Source organism: Penicillium daleae (genome assembly GCF_028827525.1).
Source record: "Penicillium daleae strain IBT 16125 chromosome Unknown utg000002l_segment0_segment0, whole genome shotgun sequence".
Classification (NCBI taxonomy): Eukaryota; Fungi; Ascomycota; class Eurotiomycetes; order Eurotiales; family Aspergillaceae; genus Penicillium; species Penicillium daleae.
Window position 1 is genome coordinate 6600037 of NW_026623150.1, and position 17138 is coordinate 6617174.

Consider the following 17138-nt stretch of genomic DNA (forward strand, 5'->3'; position numbering starts at 1 on the left):
GTCCGCAATACCTACTAGTGACACCTGGCGAACTCCTGCCACCCTAAACTGGACTCATTATAGACAGTTTTAATAGCCATTTGTTCCTTGAAGGCACCTTCAGCATACGTCAGGTGGCCCTCACTACTCCCAGACCCCCCCTTCTCAGAGACCTTGTCGAGTTGGCCAACGGACATCATCGTGTGGCTTTTACCACTCGTTCCCTCGAATACACTACTATCGCCAGCCGACTTCCAGTATGGCTGACCTGCGGGCAACGCTCGCGAAGCTGCAGGCTGCTAGGGATCAACTAGCGGAGCAGCTGGAGGTCAACCAACCAGTAGCAGATCATGCAACACGGACACTATTAGGTGTCGCAAACAGGGCTTGTTCAAGATTATCGAGTAAATTAGACATGGACAAGCCCAGTCACGTCGGACATGGCACAGGCGCTTTTACTCGTTTAGACACTGGCACCGGCATCGATCCTATATCGCCAGCATCATTCCCAGCTATCCCGGAGGCTGTAATTCGCGCGAAACAGCCAGCCACGGAGCCAATAGCATTCTCAAAATACCTCCTCGACATAATAGCCGGATTTATTGAGGGCACACCAGTACAGAACGTAGGTTTCGTCAACACTTACGTTGGAAACATTTTGGCGCATACCCCCTCTGTCCCCAACAAGCCCTGCTTCGCTAGGCTACACAACCGGAATTGCAACTTCGGGCTTATTATATCTAAGATAAGCCTGGCCACACAATTTACGACTGGTTGGGTCAAGTTCCTAACACTCGGGGCCTGGTCAGATCTGTGGGAGGCGGCTATAGAGGCCGACCTTCGCCCGTCGAGCCTCTTACGCATCAGTACCCAGAGTATATTACTCTCCGCCACGTGTGAAAAGGCGTATTCAGATTCTCGGAACGATGTCAACTGGCCCTGGGATCTCATGAGTGATGAGGCTGTGGCTTGCCTGATCATGCACGCTGCCTCGCCCGATATACGTACTGGGGCAATGGGCGATGCTCTTCTACGTCGGCGCGTGTGCTCCTGCCAAGGCTGTCAATGAACCAGCCCCAACCCGTGAGGAGTACGTCCACATAAGAGCGATTGATGGCTGTATTGAGACTCTGCGCGCGAATTTACACGTCCTTGGGGGCGGCAGGGAGCACGACGATTCAGCCGTTGCGGGGATAATCCAGAACGACATATATGACGCTGTGTTTGACAGTCTCCAGACCAGGCGGTGTAATGTGATCGTGGACGCGTATGGCCGTGGCCTCCATGATGCGGGTGTGAGCGCCGGCATTGCGATTAGGGGTGTTATAGCAAGGGCTTTCAAAAGTGGGCGGCTCCATTTAGTCATAGCTGAGCTGCTCGTTTGGGCCTGTCATCAGCTAGGCCCCAGGTATGCTATCTACGAAGTGTGGCAACGCGTCGACTTCCGCTATACCTGTGACTGTTATGGAACTGAGCATCTGGGAGATAGCGGGGGAGTAGGTCTGCGAAGTATACCCGGATTTGCCAGTGTACTTAAGTCCCACGGACTGACTGGCTCCGTCGTCGATATCCATGAAGCCTGGGCGTCGTATTACCGCCTGACCAATGATGTATGGGCCGGGAAATCGGTTGATGACTGGGTACTTACGGCTCGCCCACTGTTGGAGTACTACGCTTGGTGCGTTGCCGACGGCTCTGACGCGGTGGCATACGGGAAATTAGCCGACCTGTCAGTGGGCGGATTCATCATCGGGAGGCACACGGAAGGCTTACCCACTGGGCGCACCGAGTGCCGCAAATGTGCCCGAAACGAGTGGTGCAATGAAGAAAACGGGGCTGTTTAGTTCCTATGCTGACATACTTGCTCAATTAACATACATTTAATACTCTACATAATTCTCTCGGGTTTTTCATCTCTTCCGCAGTGCTGATATTGATCATGCTTTTGTCTTCCTCATTGGTGTATAATACTTTACATATATATTAGGGAAAGCCTTACAAATTTTACTCATTTTCCATACTTACTTTCCTACCTCATTTCTTTATTTTCTGAATGAACGAAGTGAGAGAAAGGGAATTAATCAACACGGATGTACGTGCGCATGGAGATATTGTAAAACATCGTGGCCTGCCCTGAAACGAACGAAGTCAGAGGAAGGGGAACGACCCGTACGTGACAGGACCTTGAAACCTTATTTGTCGTGGGGATTCGTGACGCCTGTCAGCCATACATACAAAAATTGAGACGAAATTTGACCGAAATCGCGATGATTGGCTCTCTGTGCTTCAGTAATTTTGGTCGAGTGCTTTCAGTGCCATTGGACAAAGGAATCTACCGGAGACGACTCTAGTTTCCCGTTCTATGTCCAATCTGCAGCTCTGTTGGTGTTCTGTAGCTTTTCGGTTTTTGTTGCTCACTCCGACTCTAGTCGGAGCATTGGGTTTCCAGTGCTATTGACGTTTCGGGAATGGCGTTTTGCGCTACCATGATCTGAATGAATCTTATCGGATTCGGCTTTGCTTTTCCGGAACTTTAAACATGCCAGGACCCATCCAGCCAGAGTTCCTCTCCTCTCCGTGTTGTGCTCGTATCCTTGTGACAAGGAGTGATATTTAAGTTCTTGGCCTGGAGACCTCTTGTTCGATGTCATTGGAGGCTATTCTTACAGTGTAATTAGATGCAGCTCTTACCGGAAACCACTCGAGTTTGCAGTTCTCACAATACAGGTACTGCAAGAAGCGATCCAACGAAAGTACTTCTGTTGCTGGCAACATTCCTCGAAACAGAGAAAGATATATCCTCGTTGTCTCGAACCAGTGTGAGGCTCCATACTCTCCTAAATCCATGGCTTTATCAATACAATTCCCTGCATTCCGAGAGTTCCGCACTTTTTTGGGCTGCAAAAAATGGAAACGTGGATATCGCTCGATTGTCAATCGGAGGAGGGGCTAGCGTTATGGTGACAGACCACTTCGATAGGACGCCATTGTCTTGGGCTGCAGAGAAAGGGCACGAAGCAGTAGTAAAGTTATTACTTGAGGCAGAGGAGGCAGACGTGAATTCCCCGGACTTTGATAATCGAACGCCATTATACTGGGCCATCGTTGAGGGACAGGAGGGAGTGGTGAAGCTATTACTTGAGACGGCAAAGGCGGATGTGAACTTCAGGGACTCTGATGGGTTGACACCACTATCCCTAGCCGTGTTGAACGGACGTGAGGTAATAGTGAAGCTATTGCTTGAGATGGGAGAGGTGGACGTAAACCTCGAGGGATCTAATGGTGTGACGCCACTGTCCCTGGCTGTGGTGGAGGGACGTGAGACAATCGTGATGCTCTTCCTTGAGACAAGAACTGTGGATGTGAACCTTGGAGACTCCGATGGTGCGACCCCACTATCATTGGCAGCAGTTGAGGGACATGAGGCAGTAGTGAAGCTATTACTTAAGACGGGGAGGGTAGATGTCAACTCCCAGGACTCCCGGGGTCGGACGGCATTATCTTGGGCCGCAGAGCAAGGGTATGATGCAGTGGTAAAGCTACTACTGGAGACCGGGAATGTGAATGTAAATCTGAAGGATCTCGATGGCCGAACGCCATTGTCATGGGCTGCGATGAGAGGGCATGATACAGTGACAAGGTTGTTACTTGGGACTGGAAAACTGGAGGTGGAGCGTAAGGACTCAGAGGGTTCAACGCCCAAGACGCAGAGGCGGCGACGAAGATGTTGACAGAACTTGTATCGTAAACCATTGTCAATATGACCTTGAGCCCGCAAAACATGCATGAATTTGGGTTGGGGGTACTATAAAATCATACTTATTTTCTAGTTTAGCCCAGCTTCTGCCCTCCAATATCTACCTGCCCAGTCCCCTTATTAAGTCAAGGATGGTCTGCACAACTTCATTTGGGCTTTCCTGAGGTACCCAATGACCGACTCCATCAAGCAGACGAAGGATTCGGAAATCAGAGCACACTGCACCGCTGGTCATCTTGTCAAGTGCGCCGGGCTCTTGATAAATACCCCAATCCTGTTTGCCAGAGACAAATGCGCATGGACACTCGATCTTCTTCCCGGCAAAGGTGTCATAGTCTCGCGTATATCGACCGTTGGGAGCAGTGCGCACACGATACCAGTTCAAGCCTCCTTGGAAGCCGGTGCGGACATACTCACCAGCGTAAACTGCGAGTTCATCGTCTGGGAGCCACGAGTGGGAGCTCTGCCCCTGTGTGGGCTCATCTTTCATGTCTCTGTCCACGGTCTCTGGCATGGTAGCTTCCACTGGCATGATATAGTAGCCCGGCATCTGAACGAGTTCGTCTGCAGTCCAGCTCTTCAGCGGACGCGGCTGATTCCCTGGCCAGGATCCGCTCTTGAGATGAAAATATCCACGCAAGAAGCGATGCATTTCATCCCGAGATAACGTGGACATATCTGGACTCGCCTGTGGTGTCGAGTAGTACCATTTATAGTGCTTGCGGCCATGTTGGGCTAGGTCTTTGTGAATCCCCGAAGCCGCTGCGGATCCCTCCGTACCGCCGCCTCCACCTTTTATAGCAGCCGCACGGTGTTCTTCTGAGGTACCTTCATTAGCAGTGTTGAAGGGCAAGGTCGGACTGCCATTGAAAGGGTGGCTCATCAACACCACGCTACGGAAGAAATCCGGACGTATCAATGCACACGTCGCAGCCGTCATGGCACCGCAGTCATGGCCAGCAACGCATGCCACGGAACGATAGCCCAAAGCATGTACTAGAACCACAATATCGCGCACTAGCTCTGTCATGGAAAAGCTTGTCAAATCCACATCCTCATACGCTCGCGTATCCCAGCCCGTCGTTCGGCCGAAACCGCGCTGATCTGGCGCGACCGCGTGGAAGCCCGCAGCTGCGAGCTGGGGCAAGACCCGACGCCATGAGTAGGCGATCTCAGGAAAGCCATGCAAGAGAACGATCAACGGCCGATCGTGAGCGGGAGTGGCGCCAGCCTCGAGAATGTGGAACGTGAGATCGCGCGTCTCGATTAGGCGACTGGAGACGCCTTCGGGGAGGGGCAGACTGGGCTGTGGCTGTGATTCCTTTGTAGGAGTGGCATCCAGGGACGACATAGTGGAGAGTGGTGGGTTTGGGGCTGGGACCAATCTTGGAAGTAGTTACCGGATTGCCGGGACTGGGTCGGAACGTGCAGTGTGGAGAGAGGTATAAATAGGTTAGTCCAGTAAGGAAGTAATGATGTCAAAATGAAGACTGATAAATCGCGATCCGAGGGTAGAACTAGGGGAATCTGATTCTTGGGCAGGAGAACTATTTATGCCGATCAGAGGAGAGTGATTCGGGGGAAATATCAGCCTGTTTTTCATCACGTAGAAGATCCCCTCGCTTGGTCCCCTAGTTCCCGACATGAACCTAGGTTCAACAGTAGAAATACTTACTAACTACTATAAGAAGTGAGTGACTCGGTGGTTCACTCGGGGACGTACCAAGTTCGAGTCCGTCGTCATATAGTGGCACCTCCAAGCTTGAACCTTGCAACGAAAAACCCAACTGCTTAGAGATTAGCCATAGGCTATACTTTCAGATATCACTCGATAGGCACATAGTCCATCCGTCTAGATAACTATACTCCCAGACAAATCCCCTTCATTGACACTCAGAAACGTTCAACATCATCTCCTCAGTCATATACGGTAAAATAAGGGATTTTGTCTGGCTATCTAAAAAGACAATTCAAAAGACATTCGGAACCACCTTTCCCACAGAGAAAGTTGGAGCGTATTTGGATGGACCTTTGTGCCTATACACATCGTGGATGTACTAGTACACTCAGGACCAGTCCTATGCCAAGTCCGCAACGGGTACCTGAGGCACTCCAGTCATGACGCAAGTTTCCTCAACCCAAAACCTCGAACCTCTCTGGGCTGCTCTCCGCATGTAACATCCACTTTCTTGCTTGGCTCCCTTCTCCCCCGTTGACCGATTTCAATTTTTCCACGTCCCGCGCCATCAAATTCTTCTAATCCTCCCTAATCCCTTCCACCACCCCCCCCCCCATCCCTCCCTGGCCTACCTTCGTTCCTTGGCCCCCCGTTCGTTCCGACCGTATGCGACCTGCCCGGCCTTTTCTCTCTCGTGGTTCCACTTGATCCGATCTTTCACTTCTTCGTGTCGCATCACCTCGAAGCTTTCTATCGCCGAGTTGTAACGCCTGTTCCTTCGAATCCTACTTCATACCCTCGGACCCCGGCGCTGCTTTACGCAGTGTCCGGTCGGCTTTCTGACCTTCGTTCATACCCCCGTGCTCTCGGCAGCGTGAGCCATCATGTTCAACCGTCGCAAAAGAAGCAGAAGCTCTTCCCTTCGCCAGGTGCGTTTCCCGCTGAGAACCCAGACTAGAATGTATATTTGATGGACTGTATCCTATATCTTTTATGCAACACAAAGCTAGACCCCATAGGCAATGGAATCTCCAGTGCCTAGACAAAGACTAACTAGTCTATGTTCGGTAGCCACTATCTGGACCTGCATCGCAATCCGCACAGTCCGCTGCTAGCCATGCGTTCCTGAAATCGCAACCATCCTCCAACAGTCTTTCATCGGCTGCGGCTGCCGCTGCCCTGCGCAATCTCACACCCACCCCAACCCCGATAGAAAATGTCCAGACAAAGCGGATGGTCCAACGGCGGGCCTCAACCCAGTCGCCAACCAATCTGCAAGCTGGCCGTCGCGCCGCAAGTGTAAATGGCCCTCTGCGCCGGTCAAACAGCTCGAGTTCAATGACGGCAAGGACTTTTCGTGAGCCATCGCCTCATCGCCCATCCACCAGCTCCGGCCCTGGCGATAGGCGTCATACTCCCGTTGATGTGCCTCCGTTGCCGTCTTTGCCAACCAAATTTGCACCTCAAAATGGCTCGGGCCGGCGTGCTGTCAGCATGGAGCCATCATTGAGGTCGCCTCCGGCATCTCCGCGACAGTCCGGTGCGCCGACGAGCGTGGATCGAGGACAGCCCGGTAGCCCAGGGCATCAATCAACGCATAATCGAATTGTAAGTCTGGGCACAGTACCAGAAACAGACCGACCGGGCAGCCGAAACTCATTCAATTTCTCATATCCGATGGGATCACGACCGATCTCGCCAACGTCACCTGTGGAAAATCGTCCAATGAACCTGGATGTGGTATCCGTTCGCGAGTCTCCAGACGAGGGCTCTGCTGCGCGACAGCTTGTCTCCGAGAGATCCGGCAATACAAAGAGCAGCGCTCCTGCGGGCGGAAATGTGGAAGACTCACCTGCGGTCAAAGCCGCAAGTATTGCGGCTGGTACCGCTGCTGCTGCTGCACTGAGCTCGCAGAAAAAGAGCCCTCGAACGGATGCCGATTATGCAAAGGTGGAACGGGTAGACCATGGGGCGCCCGTCCCCACGGTGCCGGAACAGCGCATCGATCGCTCGGCTCCGTTTGTAGATACTAGCTCAGGGAGCGAACAACTGTCTTCTCGAGCTGGGCTTCAGCGATGGCCCTCGACAGTGCTCGAGGAAGATGAGCCCATGGCGGAGAATGCAGACGCCAGTATTTCGACCACTCAAAATACCGAAATCCGGTTGCCAAGCGCATCTGCAGCAATTGATCACAGAGAGGCAGTCTCGACACCGCAGCCGTCCCCTCAGCCCTCGCCGAAAGCCTCAAGAGACACCACACCTCAGCAAGACGCGCATCTTCGTCAGTCTAGCAGTCCTGGTCGATCAGCCCGATTCGCCAAATGGCTCTCCGTGACTGCCGCTGGTGATCAAATTCACGAGCCACCGTCACGATCCTTGTCCCCGGTCAAGTCGGCTTTGAAACACCCTCGCGGAAGTTCACTGTCTCCAGACCGAAAGGTCAGCACCGGTGGTCGCGTTTTCCAACCACCCAGTGAGATCTCAGATGGGACTTCGGTCGCTTCAGACGAAGGATCTCGGGTTGGCATGAAGAAACGGCCGGTCAAAGTGAGCTTCGACGACGAGGCTGAGATTGTGGGCGTTGCGGCCAGTCCTCCTACGTCTCCCGAAGAATACGTGCCAGAATCGCCACCCAGCAAGGGCAAGTCTCGTATGAGCTGGCTGGGTGTCGGCAAGAAGCGAGGGTCGCCACTGGACTTTATGACTCGGGACGACAACTTCGACGAGGTCATGAAGCCTAGGCCAGCGCTCCCGTCATTCGGCAGTGTCCGAGGCAATCGAGACGGTGGTCACCCAGCAGCGACAATTCCAGAGTTCAGTGACAACGAGTCGACAAGCTCTTCAGACAATGATATTGTGGCTCTCGGGTTGTCATTTTCGAATGATCACGCTCTTGGAGGAATGCTCCCTAAAATTCAGCAGAAAGGACCCGCACAACCCCATGATATGACAGCCTTGGAGCGACTTTCTGTCACTGGGGACCCATCACAGTATCAGCAAAAGCCTGCAGCGGAGGCCAAGCTGGATGGTGTCGCGTTTGATAATATCACTGATAAGCCACCATCCACTGGTGCGCATGCCGAGGCTCCTCTCCCTGTGCCTGCTATTGCTGTTGAGCCGGCTACACCTCCTGTAGACAGTGACCGGCCAAACTTTGAGCAGCGGTCCAGTCTGGAATGCCGTATTCCAGGTGGATTCCCTGCGTCGGGCTCTGACCGCAATCTCAAGGGCACGGTGACTACGGCTTCTACTGATACGACAAAGCCGCAACCCATCGCGAGCGCTGTGCCACACTTGGATGACACGGACACTGAAGGCGAGTCAGGTGATAGCGTCTACAGCGACGCCCCCGAGGCCATGGACGGCGATGGTTTCGGTTCGATCAATGCCATTGTCGATAGTGGACCAATTCCTCGTTCATCAGGGCCTACAAGTCACAGCCGAGATACCACTCCGAAACCTGTTGATCGAATTGCAGCTATTGGCAATCATTCACAAGATGTCACAGATCAAGCGAGGGAAGACCCTCGTTCTATCACACCGACTCAAGATTCTGTCAATCGCGAGTTGAGCGAGTCTCCCATGACCCCTTCGGCTGATCGGGGATTCGAGTCTGCGTATCCTCCACTGCCGCTAAATTCGCAGGCTCGAGCTTCATCACACAATGGAACCATTCAACCGACTGTCAACAAGCAAAATCGACCGTTGTCTTTGACTTCTAATGAGGACTCTCATCCACGGGACACGCATACCATTTCGACAAATGCTAACAAAGGCAAGAATCGACCCGTGTCCCTGGGAGCGCCGTTCCAAATGAGGACAACGAATGGCGCTTCGACCAGATTCCCGAATTCCCTTCGCCGTACCATGTCGAATGGCAGCGACTCTTCAAGCAGCTTCAAGCGCGCCAGCTCTTCTACCCGAGGTGACGCTTCCTTTTCTATGCGTCGGACTATGCGAGGCAGTTCCACACAACCCCAAATGTCGTCCTTCTCGGGTCATGCAGACTCTTCAGGTGACCGCCGGCCGCTTTCCTCCGGTTCCGGGGCCGGGACTATGCGAAAGACTCTACGAAGTCCAGGTGCTGGAAATGAGCGATATTCGTTCTTCTCCACCAACAACAAAGCGTCTCGGGCAAAATCCACAAAGGCGCCCCCGAAATCGATGCGAGGCTCGCGCTTCGTGGATTCAGATGGGGAAGGCGACGAAGCACCAGCTCAGGCCTTCCGCAGCCGATTCGCCGACTCCAGTGATGAAGATGAGCCCGGCAACAATGCTATGCGACCTGTCCGTGGTATCCCTCGCCGGCAAGGTTATCACGATGGAGACTCGACAGACCTGGAGGATAGTTCTGAAGAAGAACGTCAGCAGCAGGCTGCAGCCGTGGCTGCACGTCGACCGAATCCCGCACCTCCTGGTTCTCGGGACAAGACTAGCCCCAACATGTCTGGCTTAGCAGCTGTGGCCAAACAACGGGGGATGACCCAGCGAGAACTGGAAGAGTTCATCATGCAGCCTCCCCGAGGTCGAAAACCCGGTTTTCTTAGTCGTCTCGGTCTGAAAAAGTCGAAGAACCCGGATCATCGCATCCGCAAGGCCGACGTCGAAAGTCCGTCCCGAAGAGATACTCCGCTTGAGCGATCGCGGCTGGAACGCGAACAGTTACGTGGAGAGCCATATGTAAACGGGGTGAATGGGAACAGTGGCGTGGTGACCACTGTGAGCGCAGATCCGCCTGAACCAACCTCTCCACGGAAGCTGGGCCGGCGGCTATCAAAGCGACAGACCACCAGTGGTGATCAGTGGCCCTTACGTGTGGAGCCAAGTAACGAGACGCCCGAGCCAATCCCCGAGCACAGCCAGACCCTCCAATCGTCGCCCCTGCAGACAACTAGGGTCGGGCCGCCGGCGCCACAGGCCGAGCGCAATGGCAGCATCACGGTCAATGGCGACGAGGGGGCCGGGGCTATCCCGACTATCCAAGAAGAACCCGAGCCGCCCCAAGCTGGTCAGGCTGTCACCGATGTCAATGACGCTCGTTCGGACATCACAAGCACGACAGCTGAGGAGCCGGGCGTTTCCGCACGCGATGTGGTCATTGCTGGTTCTGGACGCAAGAAACGATTCCAACTGTTGCGAAAGGCCTTTGGTTTACGGAAATGATCGAATGAATGTCTGTCGAGGCCTTCGTCTTTTCCATGTTTATTCTTCTTTTCTCTTTTTGTTTTCTACTTCACTTTCACTTCTCGGGAAGCATTATGGTGAATCATTCTCACCGTACACGTTTAATGCCTCGCCTTTTTCTTTTCTTTCTGTGTTGATTTTTCCATCCCAACTCTGACTTTTCAACCAGGGTTTGGTATTATAGCCCTGAAGGAGGGTTCTTATTTCCCGAGTGGATCTAATTTTTAATGATTGATATATGCCTGCCACCTGTGTCCGTGTCTTGCGTGTATCTGTGTCTTGCCTTGTCCTGCGTTGTCCACAACCGACCACTCTTGTTTCTACTATGACACTCGTTCTTCTTTATCGGGTGGCAGATGGGCTCTAGGTTGAGCTGGCGGTTCCAATGGACACAAATGTCCATTTCCTCCAGCTCTCGGACCAGGTCCTGTCCCCGCTGGCGTTACGCTGGATCCTTCGTTCTTGTGCCGGGGAGGAGTTTCCGTACTATATACATTGATACCCTCGTTTCTCTCTGCTGGCTGTCGATTTCTGCTCTTACTTTCATTCTGGTTCTCTTCCCATGTACGATTTGTCCCTCGTTGAGGTGGTGGTCAGGTGGACCCATGTTGACTGTACTCGTCTTTCCCAGTTCTATTTCTAGACCTTATTCCTTAGATGTAATTGGATCTGGAGCAGGTAATCGAAATCTCGTGTTGCGATCTTGATAATACTTGAACCGGACGTGCCTTCTCCGTCGATTTCCCTGATTTGCATTGATCAGGCACCCATTGCATTGCGTATACAGATGGCGAAGGCGAACGCGAGTACACTGGGCTGCCATTGGAGCCAGAGCCCATATCAAGTGTTGTCGTACAGTGCATACGATAAGGATTGCACTCCAACAGAATTAACCATCCCATGAAGCCCTCCTGCTATTCTACCATTGACACCATCCTTCGGCTACTCTAGCTTCAAAACACCCCGGAGCACTCTCGCTCAAGCCAGCACCACACCCCAGCCACCGGCCCGTGCTTCTCACCTCAGGCTCATATGTACTACTGCACCGAGGAAGATCCACCTCCCAGCAGTAACCACACAAGATGATGAGCAATTGAGCGATGAGGGCAAAGTGGAGTCGCGTCAGTGGAGCGCACCCCCAGCAACAGACCAACCAACGATCGCCAAACCCTGAAAAATTCCCAGCCACGCCGCGTCCAGTGGTTCAGCTTCGCCTGCGTGACTGATCTGTGCTGCGATGAGGCGATGGCACTGGCACTGGCACTGGCACTGGCACGCCGTTCTAGCGCCGAGACTTCTTTTTGTTTTGGGGTGTTTCCCAGCCTCGGTATTATTATTCAATGTACCCGTAAATTATGGTCGTAATGCATGTGTATAGATCGGTGAGTGTAGTAGCGCCACCGCGTCGAGCAGTCTAGACGTCTGCAGGATTGCCTGAAATCTGATTTCGCCGAGACGGAGTCTGTGTTTGGGTGTTGTTATTGGGTATGATTGGGCGCGATTGAGTCCAATGGAATTGCCATTGGGTTCAATTGGAAGTACATTGAGGGGGGCTGGTTGGGCTGGAAGGGTCATCAATTGTACGGAGTCGTGGTAGGTGGACTCGAGCACGGCTTTCTCAGGAGGGGGACCATGGATAGAAAGTACGGAGTACGGAGAAGGTGATTATGATTGTATCCGTATGGAGTGAAGTGTCTAGAAACTGGAGTGTGTTGTTAGGTCCACGATTGTGGTGTGTTGTTTGGGATCCACCGATGGAGCCCGTGGCTGGACGGAGAGGAGGAGAACAGATCAGAAATACTCCGTACAGAGATACCGCAATAATACTGGAGTAGTACAGCTGACACGTACTGTAGAAAGCTGGGGCCCAGTGCTATGGAGCTATTTGTTTCATGTCCATTGCTCGGTTTCTCATTTAACGGAGGGAGTGTCCCTAATAATCATTGGTTTTGCCTGAATGTCTTCTACGGAGGTCAATTGCACCACCATCAGAACAAACCCGACGCGTTGATATGTATTCTCTGATACTTCGTACTGAATCTGGAGATAACCAGTGGAGCTCCAGCGATCGCCCCGATTTTTCCGAATCGACCCGCGGGCCGTGGCGTTGCCATGGCAATGGAGGCGGTTTCCATGGGAGCTGAGGCGGAGCTGCTGGGGCTGGCCAGCCTCCATGTGAAAGGACGGAGTAGATTAGTAGGTATTCTTTTGCGCTGTTGTCGATTGAGGAATTGAGCAAGGGTACTCCGTACACCGTACGTATATGTACTGTATGGTAGACAGCATGCCAGCGATCGGAGGTGTCCACATTCCCACCGAGCGGTCTGGAAGAGGTCAATTGTGACTATGTATAGATTAGGGATCTCTAGAGGACCGAGAAAAAATGTACTGCAAAAGAACCCCTCTTGGAACTCGACAATTGTAACCCCAAATCATAATCCAGAACCTAGTGAAAGAGAAATAATGATGGTAGGGAGCCCTGGTTCCAAGTGAACCTCGGTCGATCAGCCGCTCGATTGGGCCAAGGGGCGGACTGGAAAGTAAACAAACAGAAACCAAACCCGCCAGCTAAAATGGAAGAGCCCGCGAGATAAATAAGCCAACCTCCACTGCCGCCCTCCTCCCTCCCTCCCCTGGTCCTTCTCCTTCTCTTCTTCCATTCCTCGAACCTCTCCTTCTCCTCTCTTCCATCTTCCATTCTTCATCTTCCCCAGCATTCTTGCCACCCCCCCCCCTTCAATCTATCAGAAAAGCTTAGATCAACGATCTAACCTTCTTCTCCAAAAGCTCTCTTCTCTTCGAGAAAGACTTCCCCCAGTCAAGTCTTTTCTTGTTTACCTTTCGAGTTGTTCTTTAACAGTTCGAAAGGCATTCGAGAAAGGACGCCGCAAAGTCAGTCAATCTGGACTTTGACGCCCGCGTCCCCATCCCCTTCAGTGTCTTCCCGTCGTCGTACCGGAGTGACGCTGTCTCTGAAACTACTCAGACGAGAGTAGAGGGAGAAGTTCATCTCGATACCACTTCGCGCGTCGAACGGGAAGATACTCGAGCCTCTGCCCCTCTCCCCGACCCTCGTGTCTACGGAAAGGAAGAAGTCGATTTCCGCATCCAGCGCGACGATCGTACCAACTACACTCCTCGCTACGAATCTCACGAGACTCGCAACTACGGTGCCGAGGTTGATCTGACCCGTGAACGGTACGTTTTTTTTCGGGAATTTCCTTTCTTGTTTTGCCTGGTTTTGGTTTGGGGGGAGGAAGAAAACACCCTCCCTCCGAGCTGCCCAGACCGCGAATTGCGACATGGCGAATGGGCTGCTCTGGTGGAGCCACTATTTGACTCGGATGTCCCATCCCGGTCTAGAGTGGTTATGGATCCTAGCCCCAGACGAAATTACGTGTCACGATAATACCAGGCTCCACTTCCCCCAATGAGCGGTGACGGAGCTCGTGTTTTTGTTTATATGTTTACAACTTCCTTTTTGTTTTTTCTTTTCTTTTTTATTGGAAGAAAAGAACCTCGGGGCTGACATCTTTCTCTTTTTTCCTTTCCTCTCTTATAGCTACGCCAACAACCGCGAATCCTCTGTCCGCTTCGAGGAACGTCCCCAAGTTTACGACCAGGCCGTCGAGAACCAGCTCGACATCACTGAGAGAGAGTACCGTCGCCGGACCTCTCCCACCTACGAAGTCGACGTCTCTTACGACCGTCGCTACCAGGAGCCTTCCAACTCCTACGACTACCAGCCTACCCAGTCCGTCGACGTTTCGTACGACCGGTCTTACCAGCCTCAGCCCGCTTCTGCGTACCGAGGTTCAGAGTATTCCCGTCGCGAGGTCGAGCTCCAGCAGCCTTCTACCTCCTACTCTGCCCCCCAGGCCGACATCAAGGTCGAGACTACTACTGTCCGTAACGTAACTCCCGCATCTCGCAAGATGGGCTACTACGACGACGAGGGTCACTACCACTCCTTCCGCCGCGGCGTTGAGCGCGCTGCCGACCGTGTCCTGCACCCCTTGCACCACCACGACCGTGAGGAGGTCGTTGTCAGCGACGAGCGCGGTCCCGCCCGCTTCAGCAATGGCGTCCGGGAGGAGGTCCGCATTGTGGAGCCCCGCAACCGCGGTGTCTCCGGCGAGACCGTCCCCATCCCCTGCCACTTTGTCCGCATTGGTGACATCCTCATCCTGCAGGGCCGTCCCTGCCAGGTCATCCGCATCTCGGTCTCCCCCCAGACTGGCCAGCACCGTTACCTCGGTGTCGATCTGTTCACTCGCCAGCTCCAGGAGGAGTCTAGCTTCGTCTCCAACCCCTCCCCCTCCGTGGTGGTTCAGACCATGCTCGGCCCTGTCTACAAGACCTACCGCATCCTCGATCTCCGTGATGACGGCAAGCTCGTCGCCATGACCGAGACCGGTGATGTCAAGCAGGGCCTGCCCGTCATCTCCCAGGGCCACCTGTTCAAGCGCATCCGTGATGCCTTCGCCGACGGCCGTGGCTCCGTCCGTGCCCTCGTCATCAACGACGGTGGCCGTGAGCTCGTCGTCGACTTCAAGGTCATCCACGGCTCCCGTCTGTAAATCATTGGTCTGTTTCTTGGGCTTTTGGGTTGCTGTCTAGATCTTGAACGATGGGTCTGGCTAGCTGTCGCCTCTATGTCTTGTCACTCTGGTAGCCTTCTTCCCTTTGTAATGTCTTAGACGGGGAAGCCTGGCACCCGGGTTGGGCAGGGTTTGACAGTTAGGCCATGGCGTGATGAACCTTCCTATGTGTGATTTTTTATTTCTATTTTTTTGTTATCTTATTTCCTTTGTCTGATGATCTCTCTCCATATGACCTACGGTTGTGATTTATTAGTTGGACTTGTTCCGGTGAAAATGTGATGGACGTTTCTATCTCAACACTCCCAATGTATCTGCCTTTTCTCCATGTATCTAACTTGAAGCTCTCGTAATACAACTGGGTCCGACCTGTATTGCAACTCCCGCCTGTAGATAGGTGTTTTGTTTTGTGTTTGTTTTTCAGGTTTTCGATACGTAGTGGAGCTGGATATGTTGTCTGGTGGAGACCTGATGGACTTTCGGGCATGACTTGGTGATGGTGAGGCACTTAGATTCGATCATGTCTCGGTGCCCAAGTCCAGAGGACTCACCCTGCTTCCATGTAATACAAGAATTTGCCACTTTTTGATCTTTGCAGGTTTCCATCCTGGTTCCAAATAATTCAACTCCAGTTTTTCTATACTTCAAGATATACTGGTTGTCGTACACGCCCTTCGTCGATATTTCTATTCCATCCATAGTCTGCAGTTTAAGCTTCCATCAAACAGCATAATGTCCAGCAAGCCAATGGATCCAATTAAAGCTTCAATGGTAATTTACTTCGACTATAATGCTTTGAGGTGTTCGACTGTTGCAATTGAGGTTAAATTAAACCCCAATGGCATGCCGTGGTTCAATAACGTGGCTTGGAATGTCGGGGTACAGAGGAGAATGTGGAGATATATATCCGTGGAACTGTCAGCGCATCGGCCCACTTCTTTTCTCCTACGAAATCTAATCTATACCTTAAGGTGCTTTACTTTCATAAAGTGGGTAGGTTAGGTAGATAATGCATTTGGAAGCAATTTACACTGGAGGGGTACTGCTATATGGTGGTCATTGGGATTCTCATATGTACGTAATTAGGTGGGCGATCTTCGGTCACCACCACCTGAAGGCTAGAGGTAAGGACCTGTCCTAGGTAAGGTAGTATCCATTGACCTACGTGAACTAGAAGACATACCAAGAAGCTAGCTAAGGTTAGGTAAGATAGGTAGCAGTCCACAGAAGAGCAGTGACATTCAAATCCCACTACCTAGAGGAAAAAACCTCTTACAAAATGGATCCATATAAAAAACCAAAATCCACAATTTTCCAAAACACCACATCCAAGCACCAAAAGTACACAAAAGACGAAGACAAGGAGTTGAAAAAAAGGCGCAGACCATTCCCACGGAATCCATAAGCAAAGCAAGCATTAACGTGACAGGAAGATCCAAGTGACTTCGATAACGGGGGTAAAGATGGACATGTAAGAAGCAAGAATTGAATGAAAAAAGTGAGAGCTGGAGGTTTGTCGGGGGTCGCGGGATCGGAATGAAAGGGGCATGAAGTCTGAGTTCATGACTTACGCCGTTTTCGAGGAATCCCGTGACATCCCCCGTTGAAGGGTTTCTGTCGTTCTCCAGTATAATGCCATCCTAAGATATGAATCGATTCATGACGCCGGTCCGGTATGAGAGATATGAAAAGACGTAGACGTAATCGCAGACAGACGCCAGCAAGGCAAAGCAATCCACGAAGCACGTGGTTTATATATAATGTACAACGCGAAAGGAGCGAGGTGAAGTTGTAGCGCGTATGAGTGGTGAGAAATAAATGTGACAGATGATGAGTCGAGAAAGGAAGAAGATCGAGATGGCCGTGTTAAAACAAGAAGAAGGGGGTATCGTATGGTTGTAGGAACAGCTAGATGGTTGGACAGGAGCAGACAGGAGGT

General features: G+C 52.3%; 5 protein-coding genes across 5 annotated transcripts; 4 read left to right on the plus strand and 1 right to left on the minus strand.

The window, feature by feature from the left end:
• Positions 1-1001: 1001 nt before the first annotated feature.
• On the plus strand, positions 1002-1823 carry N7458_003256 (uncharacterized protein; the record flags this gene model as incomplete). The annotated part of the gene is made up of 1 exon (XM_056906639.1): positions 1002-1823. One exon carries the CDS (start codon positions 1002-1004, stop codon positions 1821-1823), a length of 822 nt encoding a protein of 273 aa, XP_056770746.1.
• A 1113-nt stretch (positions 1824-2936) lies between these two features.
• Positions 2937-3710, plus strand: N7458_003257 (ankyrin repeat domain-containing protein; the record flags this gene model as incomplete). Its single annotated transcript, XM_056906640.1, has 1 exon — positions 2937-3710. One exon carries the CDS (start codon positions 2937-2939, stop codon positions 3708-3710), a length of 774 nt encoding a protein of 257 aa, XP_056770747.1.
• Positions 3711-3836: 126 nt separating this feature from the next.
• On the minus strand, positions 3837-5087 carry N7458_003258 (alpha/beta fold hydrolase; the record flags this gene model as incomplete). Its single annotated transcript, XM_056906641.1, has 1 exon — positions 3837-5087. One exon carries the CDS (start codon positions 5085-5087, stop codon positions 3837-3839), a length of 1251 nt encoding a protein of 416 aa, XP_056770748.1.
• A 1211-nt stretch (positions 5088-6298) lies between these two features.
• Positions 6299-10577, plus strand: N7458_003259 (uncharacterized protein; the record flags this gene model as incomplete). Its single annotated transcript, XM_056906642.1, has 2 exons — positions 6299-6343; positions 6486-10577. The coding sequence occupies 2 exons, from the start codon at positions 6299-6301 to the stop codon at positions 10575-10577; spliced, it is 4137 nt and encodes a 1378-aa protein (XP_056770749.1).
• Positions 10578-13061: 2484 nt separating this feature from the next.
• hexA (putative Woronin body protein HexA) lies at positions 13062-15178 on the plus strand (the record flags this gene model as incomplete). The annotated part of the gene is made up of 3 exons (XM_056906643.1): positions 13062-13067; positions 13459-13796; positions 14161-15178. The coding sequence occupies 3 exons, from the start codon at positions 13062-13064 to the stop codon at positions 15176-15178; spliced, it is 1362 nt and encodes a 453-aa protein (XP_056770750.1).
• Positions 15179-17138: the final 1960 nt, after the last annotated feature.